Source organism: Manis javanica, chromosome 11 (genome assembly GCF_040802235.1).
Source record: "Manis javanica isolate MJ-LG chromosome 11, MJ_LKY, whole genome shotgun sequence".
NCBI lineage: Eukaryota > Metazoa > Chordata > Mammalia > Pholidota > Manidae > Manis > Manis javanica.
The window spans coordinates 36,492,971-36,518,645 of NC_133166.1; the positions used below are offsets into that span (position 1 = coordinate 36,492,971).

The 25,675-nt window shown below is 34.5% G+C and overlaps 1 protein-coding gene across 11 annotated transcripts in view; it reads right to left on the reverse strand.

Annotated features, from left to right (window-relative positions):
• SOX6 (SRY-box transcription factor 6) overlaps positions 1-25,675 on the reverse strand; it is a 622,190-nt gene that overhangs the window by 118,685 nt on the left and 477,830 nt on the right. For 7 of the 11 annotated variants that reach the window (XM_073216252.1, XM_037026991.2, XM_037026992.2 and 4 more), the window contains one exon: positions 6,278-6,401. In XM_073216252.1, coding sequence (XP_073072353.1) covers positions 6,278-6,401 — 124 coding nt within the window. The remainder of the gene's footprint in view (positions 1-6,277; positions 6,402-25,675) is intronic. The other 4 variants (XM_073216253.1, XM_073216255.1, XM_073216251.1 and 1 more) reach the window with 1 other exon arrangement.

The window sequence follows — 25,675 nt, forward strand, 5'->3', positions numbered from 1 at the left end:
TATCACACATACTAGGACAATGTTTGCAGGAGTATAAAATACCAAATCAGAGAACTTCAGTCTGAATTCTATCGCCACTTATTTCCAGGTGGAAAGCTTGGAAAAATTAACACTAATTCTTCCCCAAATCTTCAAAAATATTGAAAAAGAGGAAATGCTTCCTAACTATGAGGTAATGAGATCAGCATTACCTTGATACAAAGCCAGATACAGACATCATAAGAAAAGAAAATTACATACCAACATCTTTTATAAATATAGATGGAAAATTCCTCAACAAAATATTAATTTATTGAATCCTAATCCATATTGAATGGATTATCACCATGACAAACTAGGATTTATCCCAGGAATGCAAGGGTGGTTCAACAATTAAAAAAATCAATGTAATGAATCACACTAACAGGACAAATGGAAAGAAATCCACATGATCGTCTCAGTTGATGCATAAAAGGCATCTGATAAAAACCAACACTCTTTAATGATAAAAACTCTCAGCAACCTAGGAATAGAGAGAATGTTCCTCAACATGATGAAGGGTATTTATGAAAAACCCACAGCTAAGATCATATCCAATTGTAAAAGACTGCAAGTTTTCTGCCTAAGGTTAGGAACAAGACAATGATGCCTGCTCTCACTGCTGCTTTACAACACTGTACTGGAAGTTCCAGCCAGCCCTATTAGATGGGGGAAAAAAGGAAGGAAGGAAAGAAGGATAGACCAGCAGGCATCCAAATTGGTAAGGAAGAGGTAAAATTTTCTCTATTTATATATGGCATGATCCTATGTGTAAAAAATCCCAAAGAATCCAAAAGAAAACTACTAGAGCTAATAAACAAATTCAGCAAAATTGTAGGATACAAGATTAACACACAAAAATCATTTTCTTTCTATACACCAGCGAACAATCCAAAAGGAAATTAAGAAAGCAATTGTATTTACAATAGTATCTAAAAGAACCAAACACTTAGGAATAAACTTAACCAAGGAGGCAAAAGAGTCATACACTGAAAACTATAAAACATTGCTGAAAGAAATTTTGAAAGACCTAAGTAAATGGAAAGGCATCCATGTTCATGGTCAGGAGGAATTAGCATTGTTAAGATATCAGTACTTCCCAAAGCATTCTACAGATTCAGTGAAATCTCTATCAGAAATCCAACAATCTTTTTTCACATAAATGGGAAAGCTGATCTTCAAATTAATATGGAGTTGCAAGTGGCTAAGTGGCTCCAGTAGCCTACACAATCTTCAAAAAGAAACATATAGTTTGAAGATCCATACTTCCTGACTTCAAAATTTCTACAAGGTATGGTAATTAAAACAGTGTGATACTGCCGCATCAGAACAGATATATAGACCATTGAAACAGAATAGAGAGCCCAGAAGTAAATCCTTACATATATAGCTAATCGATTTTGACAAGGGTGCCAAGACCATTCAATGGGGAAAGGATATCTTCTTAACAAATGGTGCTGGAAAAGCTGGTTATCCACATGCAAAAGAAGGAATTTGGACACCTCCTGTATAATATATGTAAAACTTAACTCAAATGGATCCAAGACTTACACTTTAGCACTAAAATTATAAAACTCTTAGAAGAAAATATGAGTACATCATTGGATTTGGCAATAATTTCAAGGATATGACACCAAAGCACAGGCAATAAAAGGAAAAATAGGTAAATTGGACTGTACCAATATTAAAAACCTCTGTGAATCAGAGGATACTATCAAGTAAGTGAAAAAGCAACATACACAATGGTATAAAATATTTGCATATCAGATTCCAATAGAAGATTAATGTCTAGAATATATAAAGACTCCTGAAACCCAACCACAAAGAAAACAGCACAATTTAAAACAGGAAAACTACTTAAACAGAAATTTCTCCAAAGAAGATATACAAATGTCTAATAAACACCTGAAAAGATGTTCAAAATCACTAATTATTAAGAAAACCAAAATTAAAACCACAATGAAATATCACCTCACATCCTCTAGGATGGCTATTTTTTTTATTTGGAAAATATTAAGTGTTAGTGAAGATGTAGAGAAATTGGAACTCTGTTGCATAACTAGTGGGAATATAAATGGTACAGCCTTTATGGAAAACAGTTGGTGATTTCTCAAAAAATTAAACATAGAACTACCATATGACCTAAAATTCTGCTCCTATCTTTTGGATATATTTATCCAAAAGAATTGAAATCAGGGACTCAAACAGGTATTTGTATATCATCAATGTTCACAGCAGCATTATTCACAATAGCTAAGGTGTGGAAATGACCCAAGTGTCCATCAACAGAAGAATGGATAAACATGCACACACATATATACATAGATACATACATATATATATATGTATATATATATATACACACACAATGGGATATTATTCATAAAACGGGATGAATTTTTTATATATGCCACAAATATGGATGGACCTTGAAAACATGCTTAGTGAAATAAACCAGACACAGAAGGACAAATATTACATGATTCCATTTATATGAAGTACCTAGAATAGCAAATTCATAGAGAAAGAGTAGAATAGAGGTTACTAGAGGTTAGGGGAAGGGGGATAGGGAGAGCTTTGTTTAATGGCCACAGAGTTTTTGATGGAGATAATTAAAGTTTTGGATATAGATTATGATAATAGTTAGACAACATTGCAAAGGTATTAATGCCACTGAGTTGTACATTTAGAAATGGTTAAAATAATAAATGCTGTGTTGTATACTTTACCACAATTTTCTAAAAAAAGAAACATTAGTTTTACATGTAAAGTTGATTTGGTCATCAGGCAGAGGGATAGTTTATGTCAGTCAATGCTGTTTTGGGATCACATTTCTCATGTAGTTTAATGTAGTTAAATTTATTCAGTTTCATGGAAAGACTTTACCCACAAAGTTAGCACTTTAGAATTTTCAAAGAATTTTCATATATTTTAACAAATTTAATCTTCACACCCACACTGAACAGTAGAGGAATCACGATGTATGTTTTTAGATGACAAAAACATGAGGCTCAGCAAGGTTAAATGACTGTTCAAGAAAAAATTAAATAAAATAATCCATGTAAAATATTTAGTCGAGTTGCTGGCACAAAATAACTATATTCAGTAAGCTTTAGCTGTTATCATATTACTATTACTATGAGGAGCTAAGAGCAGGCATAGATCCTACCCTTAGGATCTCCTAGGAGACTTCAAGGTGTTACTCCAGCAGCAATCATTTAAAAAATCTCAACTGTACAAAATCCATGTGTCAGCTGCATCACTTCTGGGGCATAAAGGAGGCTAGCCATTGTATTTATTTTATAGGCAATTCAGTCTTGATCTGATATACACAATGGCATCTATGAAAGAGTCTTACTCTTTCAACTTTCTCAAATACAGGTGCTCAAATGTGTTTATTATAGCCTGGATTGCTGTTTTTCTCAGTATCATGATATGAAACAACAAAGCAACCAAAATCCTGTGGTTTATGTTCTGGGCTCTAATACATTTCTTTCTAGAAAGTTGTCTCTAATTATAGAACCAGTAAAAATTTTTTTTAATTAGGGGTACTTTTTATACAGAGATCGATCTTATAGACATTCCCCTGAAAACTGCACAGTCCCTGCAGGCAACATGCCTCCTCAGTAACCCACTGAGGTGGGAGAGCAGCTTGCTTGATGCTCACACACACTGGGACCCCGAAATGCCCAGAGCAATGGGTCAAATTATCAAAAGGGGAGAAGGTCCATAGTCCTAAATATATTTGTTTAGTTTGTCCAGAAACAGATTTGGAAATAATCAACTTTGATAGTGAGCATTGCTCCAAAGTCCTTGCTTTCTAGAAATGAAAACAATTATTCAATCAACCAATACCATGGAATTGTTTCAGGTTATGCGAAGGTGGAAAAGGAGCAAAAAGAGAGACATTTAGTTTTTAATTGCTCATCCTCTTGCTTAGAGGACCAAAGTACAAAGTTACACCACCATTTCAGGACTTTTTTACATGACAAAGCTACGCTCTTCTAATAAAACTTAGTTATCATCTCACATGTATTTCAAGTGAAACCATCATAGCTAAATTTGGGGCAAAAAACTTTTCCTCATCCAGACTCCAGCCCAACAGGACTCTCCTTCCCCAATTCATGCGAATGACAAGAACACTGCATAGATTAAGTTTGCTAAGTAATTTCCCTACTAATAGCATAAGAACATATTATTTCAATCCTTTTTATGTATAATTTTTATACACAATAAAACCTAGATTAGCCAAACCTTGCTTGTGATTAAAAATCATCCTACATGTCCAAATCCATTGTCTTGCCCTAACCAATAGGTTTTAACCAACATAGTCAAATACAACTTTACAACCCCCAAGACACTATGCTGCACAAATGCCATTCAGTGGAGGTAACTGGGACAGTATTGTCCCAATTTCAATATTCTTCTTAGTCACTTAGTACAGTCTCATTGATGCTGTGTGGCAAGATATTTTTTAAGGGTCCAAATTCATTAACTATATAACAATATCTTCCCCCATGAAAAATGGTATTACAGTTTTTAATAATACCATTATTATAGTATATGACCTTCTGAGCTGAGGTCACTCTGTTTTAACAGAATTAGGTAAGTAACATGTTGACTATGTTGATGTCTATGTCTCATAAAAAATAAGGCCCATATCTGATTTTGAAATGTGGGGAATTTTAATTTTGAAACACTGAAGTTAAAGTGAGTTTCCATGTACAGTTCACTTGAAAGGTTTCTGAGACTGGTATTGGGATGACAACTCAGATTCAGGATAAACCAGTAAATTTAGATTCCATCAATGTTTCAAAGGAAGTCGAGATGAAGAAATCATTGAGAACTACTTACAATGAGCAGAGAAGTACTGAACTACTGCACTAACAAAAGTATATTCTCTGACAAAATATACTCGCGTCCTTAGTATGTATATCAAAAATTCTGCTCTAGAAAAATCAATGTTTAGTGATTTGAATAACACAATTTTCTTTCATTCAGGTATCCAAAAACCTTTGGTAATATTAGGTTTGACTAATTTGTATCTGAGGAATTTTCAAAGTCAGTCCTTCAGTTAGCTAATCCCTTACTTCTCTGTTCCTTGAATCTTTTGAGTTTTGACACAGATATCCTACCTTTCCTCACAAGGAAGGGGGTTTTCTACCAAATGCACAATAGTAATCAGTGGCAACAGGCAATTAAAATAGATGTTAAAACTCACCAGGTTTGTTTTAATGCTACTTAGTTAACTTCCTTATTGAGAATTTTAATAAAGTGACTTACATTTTATTATACTTAAGCATATTAAAATGCTTTTGTTCACTTTATAACCCACATACACAAAGAAACTGCTACACTCAGGTTTGTTATACTCAGATTTGGTGATTAATATAATCAAGTTAATATGTTAAGAAGAACTTGACACAGAAATTATTAATGAGTAGAATAAGGTCACTACTTCTGAGCTGAGGTCACTTACAAAGAACGCACAAACGAAATTAAGGCTGACTTTTATTTACTTGACTATCTTCTTACATTGAATTCCTTTGGCAACATATCTTTAAACATTTAAACCTGTTTACAAGGAGGCTCCAAAAGAAGCTTCAAACCATTATACCCATAATTGAATTCCCCAGGAGTCCAGTAAACTCAGAGGAATAAAGGAAAATCATAACATTTGCTAACTGATCTCAAAACGTATTTCACTGCAAGGTTATGTGATCTGTTTTTTTGAGATTCAAAGATGAAGGAGAAAATACTACTGAATGCTTTATTATTTAGACTAAAATCAAAAGGCATCTTACCTATTAGTGATAAGATAATTAAATCAGTCCAGTTTTAATTTTTCTTCCAAGAGCAATCAGACAACAAACAATAACAACATATTATACTGTATGTGAGTATAATATAAGAGTATAAAAGCTCTCAGGAGGAGGAAAGTATCATTAACCAAAGACAATTACTCATAGTAAAGGTATGAGAGAAAGCTGACAAAAATTTGTAATCCTCAGGGGGAGGGGTGAGTAGTATTTTATGTGCACTCAAGTGAAGGAAAAGAAAGTAAAAAGTTTTTAGCAACCCATTAGTTCATTAACATGACCCCTTCCCAAGTAACTTCCCAATTCTAATTTTACTTTAAAATAAGCTGTGATCATTTTATTCATAGTTTCTTCATATGGTCCTGTGCTTGTTGTGACTACTAAGCAAAAACATGTGGATTTTAGCATTTCCAAAAGATGTTAAATTCCTCTCTACTTACCTGGTTTGTATGTTATTCCAGGGGGGAAGAGAAATCCCTGCTGGGCAGCCGCAGCTGCTGCCAGGGTCCGCTGGTCATGTGGAAAAATTGGGATCATGAGCGGAGGCATGTGACCCTGAACCTGCTAAACAGAAGAGAGCCTATGATCAGACAGAGAGCAAATGTAGGCCAAGAAATATTTGTTTTTCAATCCTGATGGTGTGTTGATACCCAAACTTCATTTCAAATCTGCTCTCTGAGATAATTCAGGCAAAATCCACCAAATTCCTATTCTTAGATTCCATTAGCACACCAAGGACATAACTTCATTGTGAATTTGCTTCATTCCTGCTTCCACCAAATTGTAGTTAATGGTTTCTTTTATCTTGACTTTTTTCCTTCTATTTTCTTTCTGTTTTCAAACAAAGACCTAGAAGAAATAAATTTACTTTTCACTCTGTTCTATGTTGAAAGGTTTTGCCCTTTCACCTGCTTTGCATTCTGTACTTTATTTTGAAAACAGTATTTAGTATCCTTGGTCAGAAAATAATGTCTAATTGTTATGTATTCCAAGAGCTGTATCTCCCCAGTTTAGGTATCTCATTTCAAAGGCTTGCTGCATTATGTTAAACATATAGCTCTTCAGATTTAAGGCTACTACATCTTAGCTCCCAATTAAACTAATATTCTTTGCCATACACACCTCGATGTAACATATAAATTGCTTGTCTGGCTAAGCAGTTTTACAGCTTTATGCACTACCATGTAGCTCAGTAATTATGGAGTTGTATTCAGAGAGCATTTCATAATAAATCCTACTATATCAAATTTCATTTGACCTCAATAAATGTATCAAAGAGCATGAAAATGCAAAATAGAAAATCCTCACTCTATATCAGTATTTGTATTCCATATAAAGAAAATAAGAGCTATGACAGAATCATGCCTGTGAAAATCACATTTTAATTTTCTAGCTCCCTTCTTTACTCTATGCATGCTGCCCTGATTCCAGTTTAGTGTCACAGGAAGGTTTTATCCTGGCTGTTAGGGCATGATTTTATAGGTTGAACTGCAGGACTTTTGTTATTTAAAGATCAAAACTAGGATGTACTAACAGAGATGATTTTTTAGTTCAAACTGGGTCTTTGGCCTCTTTACTAGTATAAAAGGGCTGCATTATACCCTGTTTAAGACACAAACCTTTACCAGTAATTCTACCAACCCCAAACCCTTCCCCCATTTAAATTCCTAAATCTTTTCTTTAGGCAAAATTCCATATACTGGCTGATGACCCTATTTAAATAGCACCAACTTGCCTTGTCCTGTTCCTGTTCCCTCCACAGTCAGGACACAGTGCAAAAATGCTTCTGTGTGGGTCTAAGAGGTTTCATTTACCAACAGTTTTTCTCCAGGGAAAGCCCTAAGATGCGGGTTAATAAAGGGCAAGCAAAAAATAAACACTTTACAGTATTTTTTCTGAATTCATTTCTCAGGAAAATCAACTTATAATAAAAAGGTCTTTGTGCAATTACTACCTTGCCAGTGGGGCGTGAAAGAAACTAGCTTTGGGCAGCTATTTCTTCCATTTTAGCTGAGGTAAGCCCAAGTTTTCTACATTAGAGTACAAACTTAGCCTGCTGAAATTGGAGCTGATCCCCTTGTGCCCAGGTCTTGCCTTTAACCCTGAAGAAAAGCACTAGGTTTGCTGTTTGGCTCCAGCTTGTGACCTGATGCAAACCTGTGATGTCAGAGATGAGGGCACTGTTCTATGTCAGAAAATAAAACACAATATTTTTGTGGGGGACTATTGTTCAGTGCAAGAATACATCAAAGGAAATAATTTCATTTACTTCTAGAAATACGGTCCTAGCATATACCTATACTTCACATTCTTAAAGAAGGGGAAGAAGAATATGAGAAATCTAGGTATCATATTTAGTCTTCCTTTCATTTAACAAACACTAAGTTGTTATTATGATGTGCTATGGATCTTGACAAGCAGCTGAAAAAATTGGAGGCTATTTAGCTTGAGAAAGATAAGATATAAGTATCTTCAAATATTTGAAAGAATAATGTATGGAAAATAACCAGATTAAGTGTGAACAGTTAACAAAGGGCAGAGCTAGCCTCAAAAGAAAGATTTTAGGAAGAGTTTAATGCAAAGAAGCATGCTCTAATAATGAGTTATTCAGCAATCATTCTGCTTAAAGAGGTGTGTGTACTGTTTCCCTAGAGGTGGTCAAGTAAAGGCTGTATTTCCCAAAGTCAGAGATCCTTTAAAGGACGTGCATAACTAAAACCCTGATTAGATAATGACCTGTAAAGCCTTTTCAACTTTATAATTCTCTGATTGTTTAAAAATCGGCATTAGGAAGACAATGTGATATAGTCATTCCTTTATTCAGCCATTCAATACTTATTTATTCAGAACCTACTATGCCTATGAAGGCTTTGAGGTCACATAGATTCTTAGCTTAAATCTACACACTGCCATTTCCTTCGCTGTGCAAGCTTCAACAGTTACTTAGCCTTTCTGAGTCCGTTTCCTCATGTAAAAACCAAAGCTAATAATGCTACCTTGCATGGTTATTGTGAAGATTAAATAGACAAGACAAGTAATGCTCGCGGCACAGTGACTGGCACACAATGGGCACTCAGTAAATGTTGGATCCTTGCTCTTTTCTTACGTAGTTTGCATATTCAGTACTAGAAAATCACCAATTACTGATACAACAAGAAACAGTGCGTCTTACTCATAGCCCCACTTCAAAAAAGAAAACATGAGCCAACTAAACAATTCATTTGGCAGGCATAGGCTTGCCATGTTCTTAGCAGATGCCGTGTCTCACAGAGCACTGCCCCATCCCATGTATCCAGAAAAATCATGAAAAAGAAGAGAGGGGTTTACAAGGATCATTTGTAGATGTAATGTTGGATCTTTAGTATTATTAATTAAGCAGCATCTTAGAATGAAAACATAATTTTATTTTAACATTGATGCCTCACCCCAGCTCTTCAGATGATAAGACAGGGCAACAACAGCAATTAGGTATGAGACCTTAATTCTTGAATCTTGGTGTCTGAAGATATTTCTTTTGTAACTAAGTATGTACATGAAATAACTAAGTAAGTTATCTGGGGTCATTCTTAATGCCAAAGAGCCATAGGTGTTTTATATTAACTTAAGATGAAAGAAATTGGGCAAGGTCCTTTCTGCCCATCACCCTCTACAAGGTAGGATATAATAGAAACTTACAATGCAAACTAGGAGCTCAGAGGCAATTTCAATAAACTGAGAGAGGAAGTAAATATGGAGGGGGACAGAAGACCTTATGAGAGCAATGGTAACGATATGATCTTAGAGTTGGAATGAAGCTTAGAGCTGATCTCACCTAGCAGTTTTCAAGGTATGATACCTGACCAGTACCATCAACAACACCTGAGAATTTTTAGAAACCAAATCATTGAGCCCCACCCTAGACCTCTGAATGAGAAACTTACAGGTTACAGGAGTCTGGGCCCAACAATATAAGATTAGACTAAAATTTAATCCAGAGCAGTGATTCTCCAACTTCAGTGTTCAGCAGAATCACCCAGAGGGCTTGCTAAAACAAAGATTATTCGATCCCACCCTCAGAGTCTCTGAATCAGTAGATCTGGCGTGGGAGCCTGAAAGTGTACTTTTCTAACAAGTTCCAAGGTGAAGCTGGTGCTGCTGGTCCAGGGACCATTCTTCGAGAATCACTGATTTAATTCAAACCTCACAAGTTTTACACACGGAAACAGGTGGCTAGAGATGGTAGAAGTTCTCAATGCTTGTGGTCACACCACTCATGGCAGATATGGATCTAGAGTTCAAAACTGCTAATCATCCTGTGTGGTGTTTTTTTTCCACTAATCACATGGACTTTAGTGATAGAAAAGAGAGAAATCATGTGTGTACACTCTTTTTGTAGAGAAAGTCTGGAGGTCTGCAACTGAAAATAATTTTATATTTGAGAGGTGACTCTGGAGTATGGATATGACATTGTTGGGCTTCAGTTTATTCCTTTTCTCTCTTTTTTTGCACCCAGAACAATTGGATCTCAAATCTACTATCATTAATTATAATAAATATTACATTAATTAGTAATGATCATTTAGCTCCAATGATAAAATTTGCCCTTACCTTTTTTTTTCAGTAAAACAATGAAGGGAAAATTCAAAGTGCCCTTTGTTAAAGATAAGCCAAAATATCCAGTCACCAACTAGAATCTAGGCCAAGAAAAGATAATAAAAATCTCTTCTTTAAGTTCTAATTACGGAAGTAACAATAGTGATGATCATGTTGAGGATGATAACACTAATATTTCCTGAGTTTCCTATATGTTAAGCACTGGGAAAATGATTTACATGTGCTATCCCATCTAATCCTCAAAACCCTATGAAGTATTTATTGTTATTATCCTCATTCATTTAATGACAAAAACAAAACCATGAAAGGTTATGTAACGTGGTCAATTAAAAGGTGGCAAAGCCAGAATTCAAGTCCAGGTATATCAGGTTCAGAGTTAATTATTTTAAGTACCATATTATATTGACCATGAAGTCATCTTTTACTAAGCAAATCTAAATGGGGTAAGGTATGTAATTCTTTGTGATAACAGCTGACTGAATGTTTTATAAATATAATCATAAATTTAATTGCAGTTATAATAAACAATACAGAGAGATCTCATTTTCCCTGTACCCAATTTACCCCAGTGGTAATATCTTGAAAAACTATAGTACAATATCACAACCAGGGCAGTGATATTGATACAATATAACAGTCTTATTCAGATTTCCCCAGTGTGAAACTATCTTAAAGGATTATATGTCTTAAAAACTAGCCAGGATAGTGGAGGTCTATGAATACTTCCACCACCAAATTTTACAGGAAGCTCACCAGAATATCCCAGTGCAAATAATATGAGTAGAAAGCATAAATTAAAGCAACTATTTCCCACTTTCACAGTTTTCCATTTATTGAACTTAACTAGAAAATTATTGGTTGAAGGTAGGACAGAAATAGAAAGCCAGGGCAAGGTAGGGAGGAAAGAGGGCTTGGTGGCCATACAAAAACCACATAAGCATCCAAAATACTCCTATGGAAGCTGTGAATTAAGTTTACTGCACTGAGAGTTAGTGCTTAGGGCAGATACAGAATTTTGAAGATAAGGCTCCACCCTGCTCTGAAGAATCTAAGCCTGTCTTTCCTCTTCCCATCATCCTGTTTTCCCATTTGGTGAAGTGCCAGCAAAAGCAGTCAAATTGGAAACAGCAACCTCCAAAAATATTTTACTAAAGAATAAAAAATAATAGAATTCCCCTCACTCCATCAAAGAATGACCAGTCTCCACATGTCTTTTCCAAGAAGTTATCAAAATTTCAAATAGCATCTTTTTTTTTCTTGAAAGTGTAGCTTTCCCTTAGCACAAATTCAGAGATTCTTTAATTATCCCATATGTAAAGAGATAAAAATTTTGTTATTACAAAGAAGAAAACTTGATATGGCCAAAAATATGTCTCTGAGCATGAAACTACCGTACTTTTATTGCTTTGGAAGTCAGCACTAACTGGCTGGGTATGTAATTTGAATGACTAACTAGAAACCGGGAACCCTATCATAGGTGAAGCTTAGTCAGTTCCTCATGAAAGAAACAAACTGTACGCCCCAAAGTACAACTGCCCATTAACTCTAAACTCCCACAATCCCTGACCAAAGCATTTCCCATTTGGAGAGAGTGGGGAACACATTCTTGATCAAATAAGCCACATGCCCAGAAATTTTAATTGCTCGGGTGTTCCTCACATCTTCTAGACAGTCAAAACAGCAGCAGATGCATGTGAAATGCTTAGGTTCTGACGACTCCTATTCATAAAACAACAGTGTTGCATCAACACTTATCCCCTTTGTTTTCTCTGTGCTAAGTTGTTGATGATGCCATTTTTGCCATCTGCCCCAGAGCTTCATTAAAGATACATGAATGGGCTAACTGGCCTGATATCTTGTGAGGAACAGGTGCTATTGTTTGTCCCTGAGGACTTGCACTAAAGATATGACTCAGAATACTTGAGAAAGAGCATCTGCAGCAGTCAGTCAGAGAGGAACTTGGCAGAGACCTGGCTACGAGCTAATATGCAAACAGAGTGACACTCAGGGGGGCTCATTTTCTCTTTCATGAAGATTATTTAACTTTTTTTAGTGATGGGAAATAAGTATTTGTACTGAAAATCCCTAGCATATTAGCGATTAGCATCTATTACAGCATTAAAGACAGTGAGCAAGTGAAGATCATTTTAATGCCTTATTTCTAGGAAACTATTCCTCTAGAATTAGAGAAACCTTCTTTAATCTGTTAGAAGGAATGTTTCCAATGTTTGTAAATCATGACGGAGGGAAAGACAGAAAATGCAGAGTGAGAGAGCAACCAGAGAGGGAGAGGCAGGGCATATAGATGGGCGGAAGGGGGCGAGGAGAGAGCAACTTCCTAAAAGGCCATATTCTTCATTGCAGAGAATAGCTGAGTCACTTGCCTAAACTGTGAAAGCTGCAGTGTCTATTGTAAAAGAAATAAAGGCCCCAGAAACTTTATGTGAAAAGCATTCAAGGTCAAGATGTCTTCTTACTGCTAAAAAGTGCATGCCTGATCATATATGGATCTCAGTTAATTCTGGAGAGTAGAAGGGAGTCTCATTTGATAGGATAAATATGCCTTAACATAAACCTTTTCAGTTTCAAACCATTGTTTTGTTGTGGTGGTGGTTCTTAAAATCTGTCTAAAATGTTAAGATCCTGTTTTGTCTTGCTTTAGAAAGCATAAGGCAGTGGTCAACATACTGAACTCCTATTGGTTGGCCACAGTTTGAAGTACACAAGGAAGCCTGATACACACAGCCTACCTGACTAGTCACTAATTGTTTCAATTCATTAGTCATCTCTTACAAGTAAACTGAGTGTCCTGAATGGCCTGTACCATTTATGTTTCTATTTGCCCTACTGTTCTTATCACAGGGCTAAGAACCTAGTGGGCATTTTGTGTTAACTGATCAATGTGAGAACTACCTAGGACCTAAGAGCTAGTTTTCTGAGCACCAACTTCCATAGGGTTGTATTGTTAATGCAACTACAAAACGTATAGAGTTAGAGTTGCTCTCATTCCAGAAGAGAACTTAATGACTTTTATATACATCTTGACATCACCATGTTTGCTTTTCATTTGTCTTACTTAGCAAATCTCTGACTACTACAGCTAAAGGAAAATAGCAAATCCTTGTTTGTAGAGAATCTGGCTAGTTATAGCAGGAGAAAATTCAAATTTCATCAGGAGCAATACTAGAACACAGATTTTCTGGAGTATTTGAGAATGCAGTGTCTCATCTTCCCAGATGTTCCCCACCAACATCCAATGGATACACTTGTACAAATAATGTAACTATACCCAGAAGAAGACCCTGGTTTGTTTGTGTTTGTTCGCTGATGACAAGATATTCTTTCTCTCTCTCTCTCTTTTCTCCCACAAGGATAGGACACAAAACACTTTGTTACCATTGTAAACATCCATCTTTAACATAATGCAGCCTCTTCCTAGAACTCTGCATTCTACTGCCACCACTCTTTCCAAAAGCCTCATTAAAGAGCCAAGAAACCCCCTGAAAAAGTAGAATGAATTCAGGCCTTCTTTTAAAAACTCAGACTTTAGCTTTTCAAAGTCATGTTTTAGTCTGAACATTAATGAAGAGTTAACTTTACATTTGTGATATGTACTTTCCTCTATATTACACTTTAATAAAAAGTTAATTTAAGGGAAAAAGAGAAAAGAACTTTAGTAGTTTACTTGTCTTTACTAATTTACACTATTAAATATATTTAATAAAAATCTAAAACAGTCACAGGAAAAATGGAAAAGACAATGTCTTGTCCCTAGCTTCATTATGTCCTCCACCTTCATTACTAAGAGTAAGACATGCAAACAAAGCAATTTTTTCACTAGATTGGTCATAAGATAACTATTTCAGATCTACTTGATAGTCTAGCACTTGCCAGCTCCCTTTCTTGGATACACGGGAGAGAAACGATCATTGAGAGTAAGAGCACAATGACTCCATCTATCAGGTTAATGGCACATGTTTTAAAAATCTTCTCTAGGCATATATTTTCAAAGAGAAATGTTAATAGTCCTGAAAGAGCCAATCCTGGTCTTTGTGTTAACACCTCTTTATATTATCAACATCCTATATACACTTACTCTATTTGCATTTTCTGAAATGGGCAAATATCTCATGAATCTACCAGGATCATCAGTAGTCAAATGTCATTACTTTCTCTCTCATTCATTTGTACATGTTCTGCTTAACTATTAAATTTTCAAAGAAAAGAACATGGATTTAGTACTAACGTAATCATAATTGCTAGCATCTCTTATTTATTTATCCCCTTACTCCCTGAAATTGGGAGCTTCAGTCGTATAAAACAACCTCTTAGGCTCCCAAGAAACATGTTACTCCACAAGGGAAGTCAACAGTGCCTGTCTTCATTTAGCTGTTCAACAGCCATTTATTGAGCACCTACCACTATTTGCCTGGTACCGTCCTAGGCACCAGGAATATAAAAATGCCATGGAGAAGTCCACAGTCTTATTTTATCAGGTAGTGGTGTTAAGTTTGCTTTCATTTTCACAGCAGTATACGTCATCCAGTTTGTCAGCTTACTTTGGAATAGGGTCAACAAAGAAAGGAAGATTTACTTAAATAGTGAACTAAATTATGACAAAAATTCCATTAGATACGTTTCCATAGTCTTCCTATGGTCTATAATCCAGAAAAATTTGAGAGTATTTATGAGGACAAAAGTCAGATTGCTTTATAAAGTGGATGATAAATGTTAATTAAATGTGTTAAAATTATTGTACTATGTTTTAAGAATCTCTCACCAGGAGGGAAGTAGAATATCCTGGCCATAAAGAAATTAATAAAACATGTTATGCAAAAGTAAAATTTATGATTCATTTGGAATTAGATATCTACCACCTTTTCAATCCATACAAATGCATAATCTTGTCAATTAAATATTATTGTTAAGGTCTAGTAGTATGTTAAAATCACTTTAAAGTGCAACTAAGGAAAATTCATGTGTGTTTATTACTCCTTAAGGATCTATTAGTGGGTATTTTATTCAGATTCGTGCTGTAAAATCTGCATAAACTCAGCATATTGTTATCCCCATGTGTGCATTTGTTTGGTTAAAGCAGAACAGCAAATCTCAATTTTTGCAACTTCTGGAAAAGTCAAGAGAACTAAAACAGTCTTAATTTTAATCAGATACAAACAGTTATCACCACAGAAGTGAAGAGTTGACTATTATGCAAATAGTCACAGTTAGTGGTCACCAGGCCATCACAGAAGACTGAGCTAGTCAATTACTTTAGATATTTCCAAAGACTAGTGAAGATGAATGTTTCTTATTCCAACCTGTCTTATTTCCACAGAAGTATGAAATATATTAAAGACTAATGATTGTTGTTTTCAAATGGAAACCCCATTAAATACACAGTGACTGAAGTGTTTTGCCAAGATGGAAATTAATTTTTTTCAAATTTTGTATAAATGCCATATAAATATAGCAACATTTGTAAATGTAGCATTCCTTTCTTTGTAACAATCAAATTTAGATAGAAACCTTTCTTAAACTTTTGACCCATAATGAAGGCAGTCTGGCTTTTACCCCTGAAGTATTTTACACAACCTTATTCTATTACCAATGACCAGAAATCAATTATTAAATTCCTCCTTCAGAAATGCAGGTTTATATCTTAGACTACAGGTCTTATAAAATTATACACAAGCAACTTAAAGGCAGAGACTTTGTGTCTCTCCAAGGGTTTAGTAAAAGTCCCTCTCTTGCACAGAGTAGGGACTCAACAAATATTTATAATAGAAATGCATTACAGAACTTTAATTCTCCATTATTGAAAAACTGTTACAGTAATTCTGATGATTTTTAATCATCTGAATAAATTCAAAGTCCTTATTGTTTATAATCCTCAAATTGAGACAAGAGAAATACGCATCTGCTCCAAACACTTTATTATAGCAGACCTTTTCTTTGGCATGCCGCATGCGGTGGTCTGACTTTGGAAGTCCACTTGTTGGTATGAAATCACAAAAATTGACTTCATTCATTTATTTGAAGATATTCTTTAATGACTGAGTTCTCCTAGGACATCTGTTAAAATTCTTCCATAGTATAATTTAGAGAGGCCTCTAAGCTTCTTTAATAATTTCATCATCATCAATTATAATCCTTACTGACAGTAATGGTAAGCTCTTCTCACCAGAAGTGCCAGGAATACAGTGTTCCAAAATAATAATAAAATGTTTGTTATATCACAGTGTGCTGGTTATGCAATACAGAATGAATGACAGGAAAACATTTAAGCATCAGCTATCATGGGGAGCAAAAGCAGTGTCACCTTAAGCTAGAAGGCCTGAGAAACATACTGTTAGAACTCTGTAAATTATTGAAAACTAGGACTCAGCCATGGCAAGTTGACCCTTCCTGGAAGTATCAATGAGAGATGGTGCCTGTATACGTGATTAGAGATGAGGGCAAAGAGTTAAAGTGATATTTATAAGAAACAAACACTAAATAAAGGCATAAATAATGACTATAGCCACAAATCAAGTAATCTTCAGGTTTTCACTCTTTATCACACTCTAGTCTTTTTTAAAGCTATAAGTTAATGACATGAAACATTAATGTCATTTTGGAATGTAGCCTACAACTTCTGCCCCACTCAGCGTGCACACTTGCACCCCTCCACACACACACTCATACACACTTCTTCACCTGCTACCCCAACTAAATGCACAAGTATGTCAATACTTAAGATGCTATAAGGATAAGCTAGCATGTTGTTATAAAAAGAGCAATTTTCTTTATTTTTGTATTTTTATTTAGTACTATCTTCATATTAAATAACTTAGAATAATAAAGTAATGTCCCCATTAAAGAAGATAAGGTCCAAACTCCCTAGCCTGGGCTGACACTGAAATCATTCTATTAGATGTGCTTAACATACCACCTCTCCAATCTCTTTCCCTAAACCCTTTACCAACTTTCTCCTCTTACTTTAATAGCTTGTAAGCCTTTGCTCATGCCACTTTTCTTACTTACCGTAAACAATGAAATTTCCTCTCCTCTTTGCCTTCCCAAACTTGACCTACTCTTCAAAGTTCAGTTCAAATTCATTTCCTCTACGCAAATTCCCCCGGTATAAATTTCTTTCCCTCTGCAAAAATTTACATTTCACATATTGTGTTGAATTGTTTAATGGTTTTCATTTCAATATATGACATTATTCAAGCCACTAGGGATACAGAAGTAGACAAAATTCCCTACCATTATCTCCTTAGGGAAGATGACAACATAAAATATGAATGTATATATGTATGTATGTGTGTGTGCACACACATATAGCAAACTATATATAAATATAAATATGAGTTGATAATAGTTGCTATGAAGAAATAAAGATAAAGAGATAGAGTGTGAAGGGTAGAGGGTGGAAAGTGGGAAGCAATAGGGAGTAGGGAGAACTGTTTTGGTTACTGATGGTCAAGGAAGACTTCTCTGACAAGATACTATAGCACAGGATAGAAAAGTCCCAAGGAAATGCTACATGAGACTATCTGAGGGAAAAGCAACTCAGGCAGAGGGCATGTGAGTGCAAAGGACCTGAGCCAGCAATAACTTGGGTGAGCGAGCTAGTCAGGCCAGAGCAGAAATAGCAGAGTATACTAAGGGAAAGATTAGAAATATGGGCAGAGACTAGATCATTTTTGTAGAGCAGAGTAAGGAATTTAGATTTTATTCTGAGTGTGATGGAAAGTCATTGGAGGGTTTTAAGAGACCAGTGGCGTGAGATCTGGTTTAGGTTTATAAAGTTCACTCTGGTTACTATGAGAAAAATTGACTATATTAGAGATCAAGTATAAAATCAGAGAGACCAGCTTAAAATTGGCTACATCAATAGTCCAAAAGTGGGAATATCAGTGGCCTTTGCCATTTTATGCATCCTCTCTTCTCAAGCAGAAAGAAAACATCTTGGAGGTAGATTCTTATATGTTACAAGGACAGTGCCTCCAAACATGAAAGGAAAAAAATAATTATCTGACTGATTGATTAACTGGTTGACTGACTAAAACATGACCCAACCAGTGATTCCATATTGGACAACAAGCACATCCCTTTCAACCACTTACATGTTTTTGTGCCTATAGAACAGAAAAGTATAATAAATTAAAATCTAAGTGGTTACTGTTGCATCACTCTAATTCTTTCCCCCAAATGTAATTAGTACTAAATTTTAGGCAGCAGAGAAGCTTATGGACAGAAATAAAAACTTAAAACCTTAATTCAGTCTCTGTATGTGAAGAAAATAATATTTAAAATAATTCAAGCAACCTGACAACTTTCTTATGGGAGAAAAGATCAACTGTGAGTAAAAAATCAGAAAAGTTGAATATTTAGTATGTTCAAACTGGCTCAAATACTGGTTAAATTAAACCTCTCTTGCTTTTATTTGGTAGTTGAGACTAATGTCATATTTTCCAAATGAAATTGGAATTTACAACACAGAATCAGATGCTACAGAAACTCACTTCTGATGATATTCTTTGCTATTATAAAACTAATAGCATTATTTAAGGCTGCTTAGGAATAACCCATGTGATCATGGCTGCAAAGGAATAGAAACTCAAGCTCAAAAGAAAGGGAAAGGTATGCTAGTCCACTCAGAAAAAAATTACCAGAATTCAAAATTGAAAAGGAATACATTGAATTTTTCATATGTTCTTAAAGTAAAAATTCCTACTGAGAAATTTTAATATATTATATTTTAAGAATACAGTATTATATTGTCCTTGACAATTCTCAGTGGTAGGCAAGTAAAGAAGTAGGAGCATTTTATGTCATAGATTTAAAGAAAGATACAATATAAAATCTTAAACCAATTTTCTACACCATCAAAACAAACAGTTTTGTCTTAATCACAAGATGTTATGGACCAAAGAGCTGAATGTAAGTCATGAAACCATAAAACTCTTAGAAGAAAACATAGGCAAAACTCTCTTGAATATAAACATGAACAACTTCTTCATGAACATATCTCCACGAGCAAGGAAAACAAAAGCAAAAATGAACAAGTGGGACTATATCAAACTAAAAAGCTTCTGTACAATACAGCAAAGGACTCTCCATCAATAGAAAAAAAAGGCATTCTACAGTATGGGAGAATATATTAATAAATGACATATCCAATAAGGGGTTGACATCCAAAATATACAAAGAGCTCATGCACCTCAACAAACAAAAAGCAAATAATCAAAAATGGGCAGACAAGCTGAACAGACACTTCTCCAAAGAAGAAATTCAGATGGCCAACAAGCACATGAAAAAGATGCTTCACATCGTTAATCATCAGAGAAATGCAAATTAAAACCACAATGACATATCACCTCATACCAGTTAGGATGGCCACCATCCAAAAGACAAACAACAACAAATGTTGGTGAGGATCTGGAGAAAGGGGAACCCTTCTACACTGCTGGTGGGAATGTAAATTAGTTCAACCATTGTGGAAAGCAGTATGCAGGTTCATCAAAATGCTCAAAACAGACTTACCGTATGACCCAGGAATTCCACTTCTAGGAATTTACCCTAAGAATACAGCAGCCCAGTTTGAAAAAGACAGATGCACCCCTATGTTTATCACAGCACTATTTACAATAGCCAAGAAATGGAAGCAACCTAAGTGTCCATCAGTAGGTGAATGGATAAAGAAGAGGTGGTACATATACACAATGGAATACGACTCAGCCATAAGAAGAAAACAAATCCTACCATTTGCAATAACATGGATGGAGCTGGAGGGTATTATGTTCAGTGAAATAAGCCAGGCAGAGAAAGACAAGTATCAAATGATTTCACTCATCTGTGGAGTATAAGATCAAAGAAAAAACTGAAAGAATAAAACAGCAGCAGACTCACAGAATCCAAGAATGGACTAATAGTTATCAAAGGGAAAGGGACTGGGGAGGATGGGTGGGAAGGGAGGGATAAGGAGAAAAGGAAGCATTACAATTCACACACATAATGTAAGAGGGGGGCACATGGAAGGCAGTATAGCACAGAGAAGACAAATAGTGATTCTGTAGCATCTTACTATGCTGATAGACAGTGACTGTAATGGGGTAAGTGGTGAGGGCTTGATAATGGTAGGAATCTGGTAACCACAATGTGACTCATGTAATTGTATATTAATGATACCAAAATTAAAAAATTAAATTAAAAAAAGGAAAAATATCCAGATGTTAGAGAAGAGAAAAGGAGAGTAGATATGAGAGAAAATAAAAGAAATATGAAAAGAAAAATATAGAAGGAAGACAAAAGGGAAGAAGCAAGTGAGGATATTCTGGGCTTTTAAGAAAATTAGTGCCGTGTTTTATTTCCCCAGTTTTGACCTGATTACTGCTCATTCTGTCCCTTACATTTCAACAGATATAGACGTTGAATCCCAGTATTACATTTACCTTATACATTTTGTAAAGATGAAATAACATGTAAAAATCTCCTTGTAAAATGGAAATCACTATAAAAATTTTAATTAAAATTTTAATTATATTACAATAGCACCAAAACCAGTAAAATGGTTAGGAATAAATTTAACTAAGGAGGTGAAAGACCTCAAAACTGGATGAAAGATACTGATGAAAGAAATGGAAGAAGACATGAATAAATGGAAAGGTATCCCATGTTCATGGATTGGAAGAATTAATATTTTTAAAATGTCAATACTGCTAAAAGCCATCTATAAATTCAATGTGATTCCTGTCAAGATTCCAATGGCATTTTTTTTTACAAAAGTATAAATACAATTTATATAGAACCACAAAGGACCCCAAAAAGAAATCCTAAGAAAGTAGAACGAACCAGGAGGTATACTTCCTGATTTCAAGCTATAGTCATCAAAACAGTATCGTACTGGCATAAAAACAGATAAATACACCAATGGAATAGAACTGAGAGCCCAGAAATAAACCCAAGTATAAATAGTCAATTAATATTTGACAAAGGAGCCAAGTGTACTCAGTGAAGAAAAGACAGTCTCTTCAATAAATGGGATGGAGACTATTGGATATTTTCATGGAAAAGAATGAAACTGGACCTGTATTTTACACCAGTAACAAAAATTAACTCAAAATGTATTAAAGATTTAAATGTAAGCCCTGACACCATGAAATTCCTAGAAGAAAACAGGAACAAACTCATTAACATGGGTCTTAGTAGTGACTGTTTGGATATGACACCTAAAGCACATGCAACAAAATAAAAATTAAACAAGTGGGACTACATCAAACCATAAAGCTCTTGCACAGCAAAGAAACCACTACCAAAATGAAAAGACAAATTTATGGAATGGGAAAAAAATATTTGCAAATCATCTATCTGATAATAGGTTAATATCCAAAACACATAAAAACTCATACAACTCAATAGCAAAAAAACCAAATAACCTAATTAAAAAATGGGCCAAGGACCTGAACAGACATCTCCACAAAGAAGAAATACAAAAAGCCGACAGGTACATGAAAAGATACCCAATATCACTAGTCATTAGGGTAATGCAAATTAAAACCACAATAAGATATCTCCTCATAACTGTTAGAATACAATTATCAAAAAGACGAGATAAAAAGTGTTGGCAAGAATGCAGAGAAAGGGAATTCACATGTACTGGGACTGTGAATTAGTACAGCCACTACAGAAAACAGTATGGAAGATCCTCAAAAAATTAAAAATAGGACTACCATATGTTCCAGCAATTCCATGTTTAGGAATATAACTAAAGGTAACAAAAACAATAACAAAAAAATATCCCCATGTTCATAGTTACATTATTTACAATAGCCAAGACATGGAAACAACCTAAATGTCCACTAATGGATGAATGGATAAATAAGTTGTGGTATATATGTATATTACATATATATGTAATATATATACACACATATGTAAAATGGAATATTATATATAATGGAATATTGTTCATTCATATATATGTGATGGAATACTATTCAGCCATAAAAATGAGGAAATCCTACCATCTAAGTAAAACAAGAGAAAAAAAAGAAAATTTTGTGTGTTCTCACTTAAAAACAGAATCTTAAAAAAAAAAAAAAAACTCATAGAAAAAGATACCAGATTTGGTCAGCAGAGGCTGGGATGATGGGTAGGGTAACTGGAGGAAGGTGGTCAGTAAGTACAGTCTTCCAGTAATAAGATAACTGAGTACTAGGGATGTAATGTACAACATGATAACTATAAGTAACACTGCTATATGATATACAGGAAAGTTGTAAGTCCTAGGAGTAAATCCTAAGAGTTCCTATTACAAGGAGAAAAAAATGTTTTTCCCTTTGTTTTTTTCTTTTCTTCTTTTTCTTCTATCTATATGGGAAAATGGATGTTAGATGACCTATTGCAGTAATTACTTCAGAATATATCTAAATCAGACCACCATACTGTACCCCTTCAATTTATATAGTGATGTAGTCAATTATTTCTCAATAAAACTGTAAAAGAATCATGCAAAATGTAAATTAAGATATACATATTCAATTTTTTAAACTTGAGAATTCATAAACTACTTTAAATTGGAATTTAAACTGAAAATCCAAAAAGTGTGGACTCAGGTAGCTGACATAAGGATCAGCGTGCTCTACCATTAACTATTCATGACTTGGAAGATATGGGAGTCAGAATATTCTATTGTAATAACTAAACCAAATATAGAAACAAATATTTTCTCCAAACCAACTGAACCTATTTTGAGACAGTTCAACTTAAATTTATAAATTTCTATGAGTAAGAAAGTAAAACAGAGAAAAAGGAAGCCCCTACTTCCACCCCCCTGCCAATAATATGTGAATCACATGGTAAAGTATCTACAGATTTAATTTTTGACTTTAGTTTGCATTTCAACTTGAATTCCTAAATATGTGGTTACCAGTTTGTGAACAGGCATTTTCCATAACCCTATTATCACATCCCCAGTGATCTAGAATTATGATGATCAAAGCTATAGACATTTATTTTTAGTTCCACATGACAGCTCCAAAATATGAATGACACAAAGCCCAGCTTTGATTCTCTTTAACTCTTCTTAATTTAACAACAAAAAAAGGTCAGGTTAACTCCTTTAAAACTGCACTATGATTGTAGTTTCCATGGTAGTGTAAGGAGTTGAATCTACATAGAAATTATCAGCCAATAACAATAGGTCTTTGTCCAGCTGTGACTACTTTCCTCCTCTACAACCAGTCCTTATCTGGCTCAGGAAATGCCTATTTTAACTGACAGGTAGGAGATTAAATCTACAGCTGCTGAAACACAATCTCAGCTCTGTTAGATAGGCTTTCATTGAAAAGCACTACAAACACATAATTTGTTTATGTTGTACCAGCAATCTCTGACAAAGCAGACTGTCTAGCTGAGACAAATGTGGTTAAACCCATTTATTGTATTATTTCTGCTACACAGAACAAGCTCTTAAAATGTAGAAACTAGACAAGGCACAAAGCTGTAGCTGTCTAAAGAAATCAAGAATAGATGACTTCTTGTTACACTAGCCCTTTTTACACAGAAAGCATGTTCTCCCCTGGAAAACATCTATTCCAATTTCTCTTTTAAGTGGATGGTTCAATTATTTTTATGCTTTCAGTTTTTAAAGTTTCTTTTGTTTCTCCCAGCATAAACAGACATAAAATCATCTAATCACTGAATATCTTTAGATTTAAGAATACAATGAATATTTATAGCAAGTGCTGTATCTCCCACTCAAAAAAATACCCATAATGATAAATTTTAATGACAATCCACCCTTTTTCAATATTTATTGCAAATTCTTATAATGTTATTTGATTTATTTCACTTGATTAAAAAATAGCTTTGCAACTTATAGTAATATGGATAACAGTTTCTTTAAAATTAAGGAGTCAAGCACAGAGATATCTAATTTTATAAGGTAAACATCAAGGCGGAAGTTTTAACAGCAACAGCGATAGCTGCCAGTCAAGTGACTGTGAAGTACTTGCTCCAAATTAATAATAGAAACTAGATATAATTTTTGTTTGTTTTATATCTAAAATCTATTCTTTAGGTAAACTTACTCAATCTAGTATTCTGAGTATACTGTATATACATAAACTGTAAAGTCGGTAATAGCTTAAGGTAAAGTCTTTATCTACCTTTACAAAATCCTAAAAGTTATAATCGATGATAATGAAACAACACATGGTGTACAATATGGTTTTAGAAATAACAAAACAGATGCTATAATTCAAACCTGTCAAAATTTTTTAGTTAGAGTAACATAATAAATATAAAGATTATAAAGCTGTATTTGAAACATGGCCAAAAGGATTATGGTCAGCCACTCTCAAACATGTCACCATTCCCTAAAATCTTTTTTTATTTTTCCTTAATCGTCATCATGAAACAGAAAAGTGAGAAAATAATCTTCCAAGTTGTTACATATGTGCCACTTGGAACTCTGAGTTAATCTTAAAATATAAAAGTATGCAACAAACCAGCTAAATCCATGGGGTCTCCCTCAAACAGCATGGATAATGAGGGGAATCCATAACAGACATAAACAAACCCAGAAAGATGTCTAGACCCCACATCATTATGTATGATATATGCCCAAGATATATGGGCATATATTTGAATGTTCAAGTTCAAACTTGGCTTCTATTAGACTGATTCAGTCACAGCATGGGGTTTCTTTAATAAACAAACCTTACTGTTAGAAAATATTAGGGACTCAAATCATGTATTATGCCCCAGCTAGTTATAGATGTGGTGCTCTGATGCCCTATATTCCTTGAAGCTTTCTTACAAAAGATGGTAAATAATAAAGGAAAACTGCATCTTAAGAAAACATATAGAAGTCTAGATTTTGCATTCAAATACTACACAAAGCCAGCATTTCAACATATGCTCAAGAATTTACCTTTCCCATTAAAAATTAAAAATGAGTTTAACAGATTGGCCTTGGTTTGTTTATTTTCCATAGTTCTTAAAGATGCTGAAAGAATTCACATAAAAGATGTGATCACAGTTATTTATCTCACCACAATAAGTTCTTTGCATATTTGATATATACTCATATGTATAATATAAATAGATTTACCTCACTTTAGGATCACAGACCTTTAGAACTGAAATAGCTTTAGAAAGCCATTGTTCATTTTAAGTATAAATATAATTAAAGTCCAGGGAGAAGTAACTTCTCAAGGTCACAAAACTTAAGAATAGCTAAGCCAAAGTTAAAA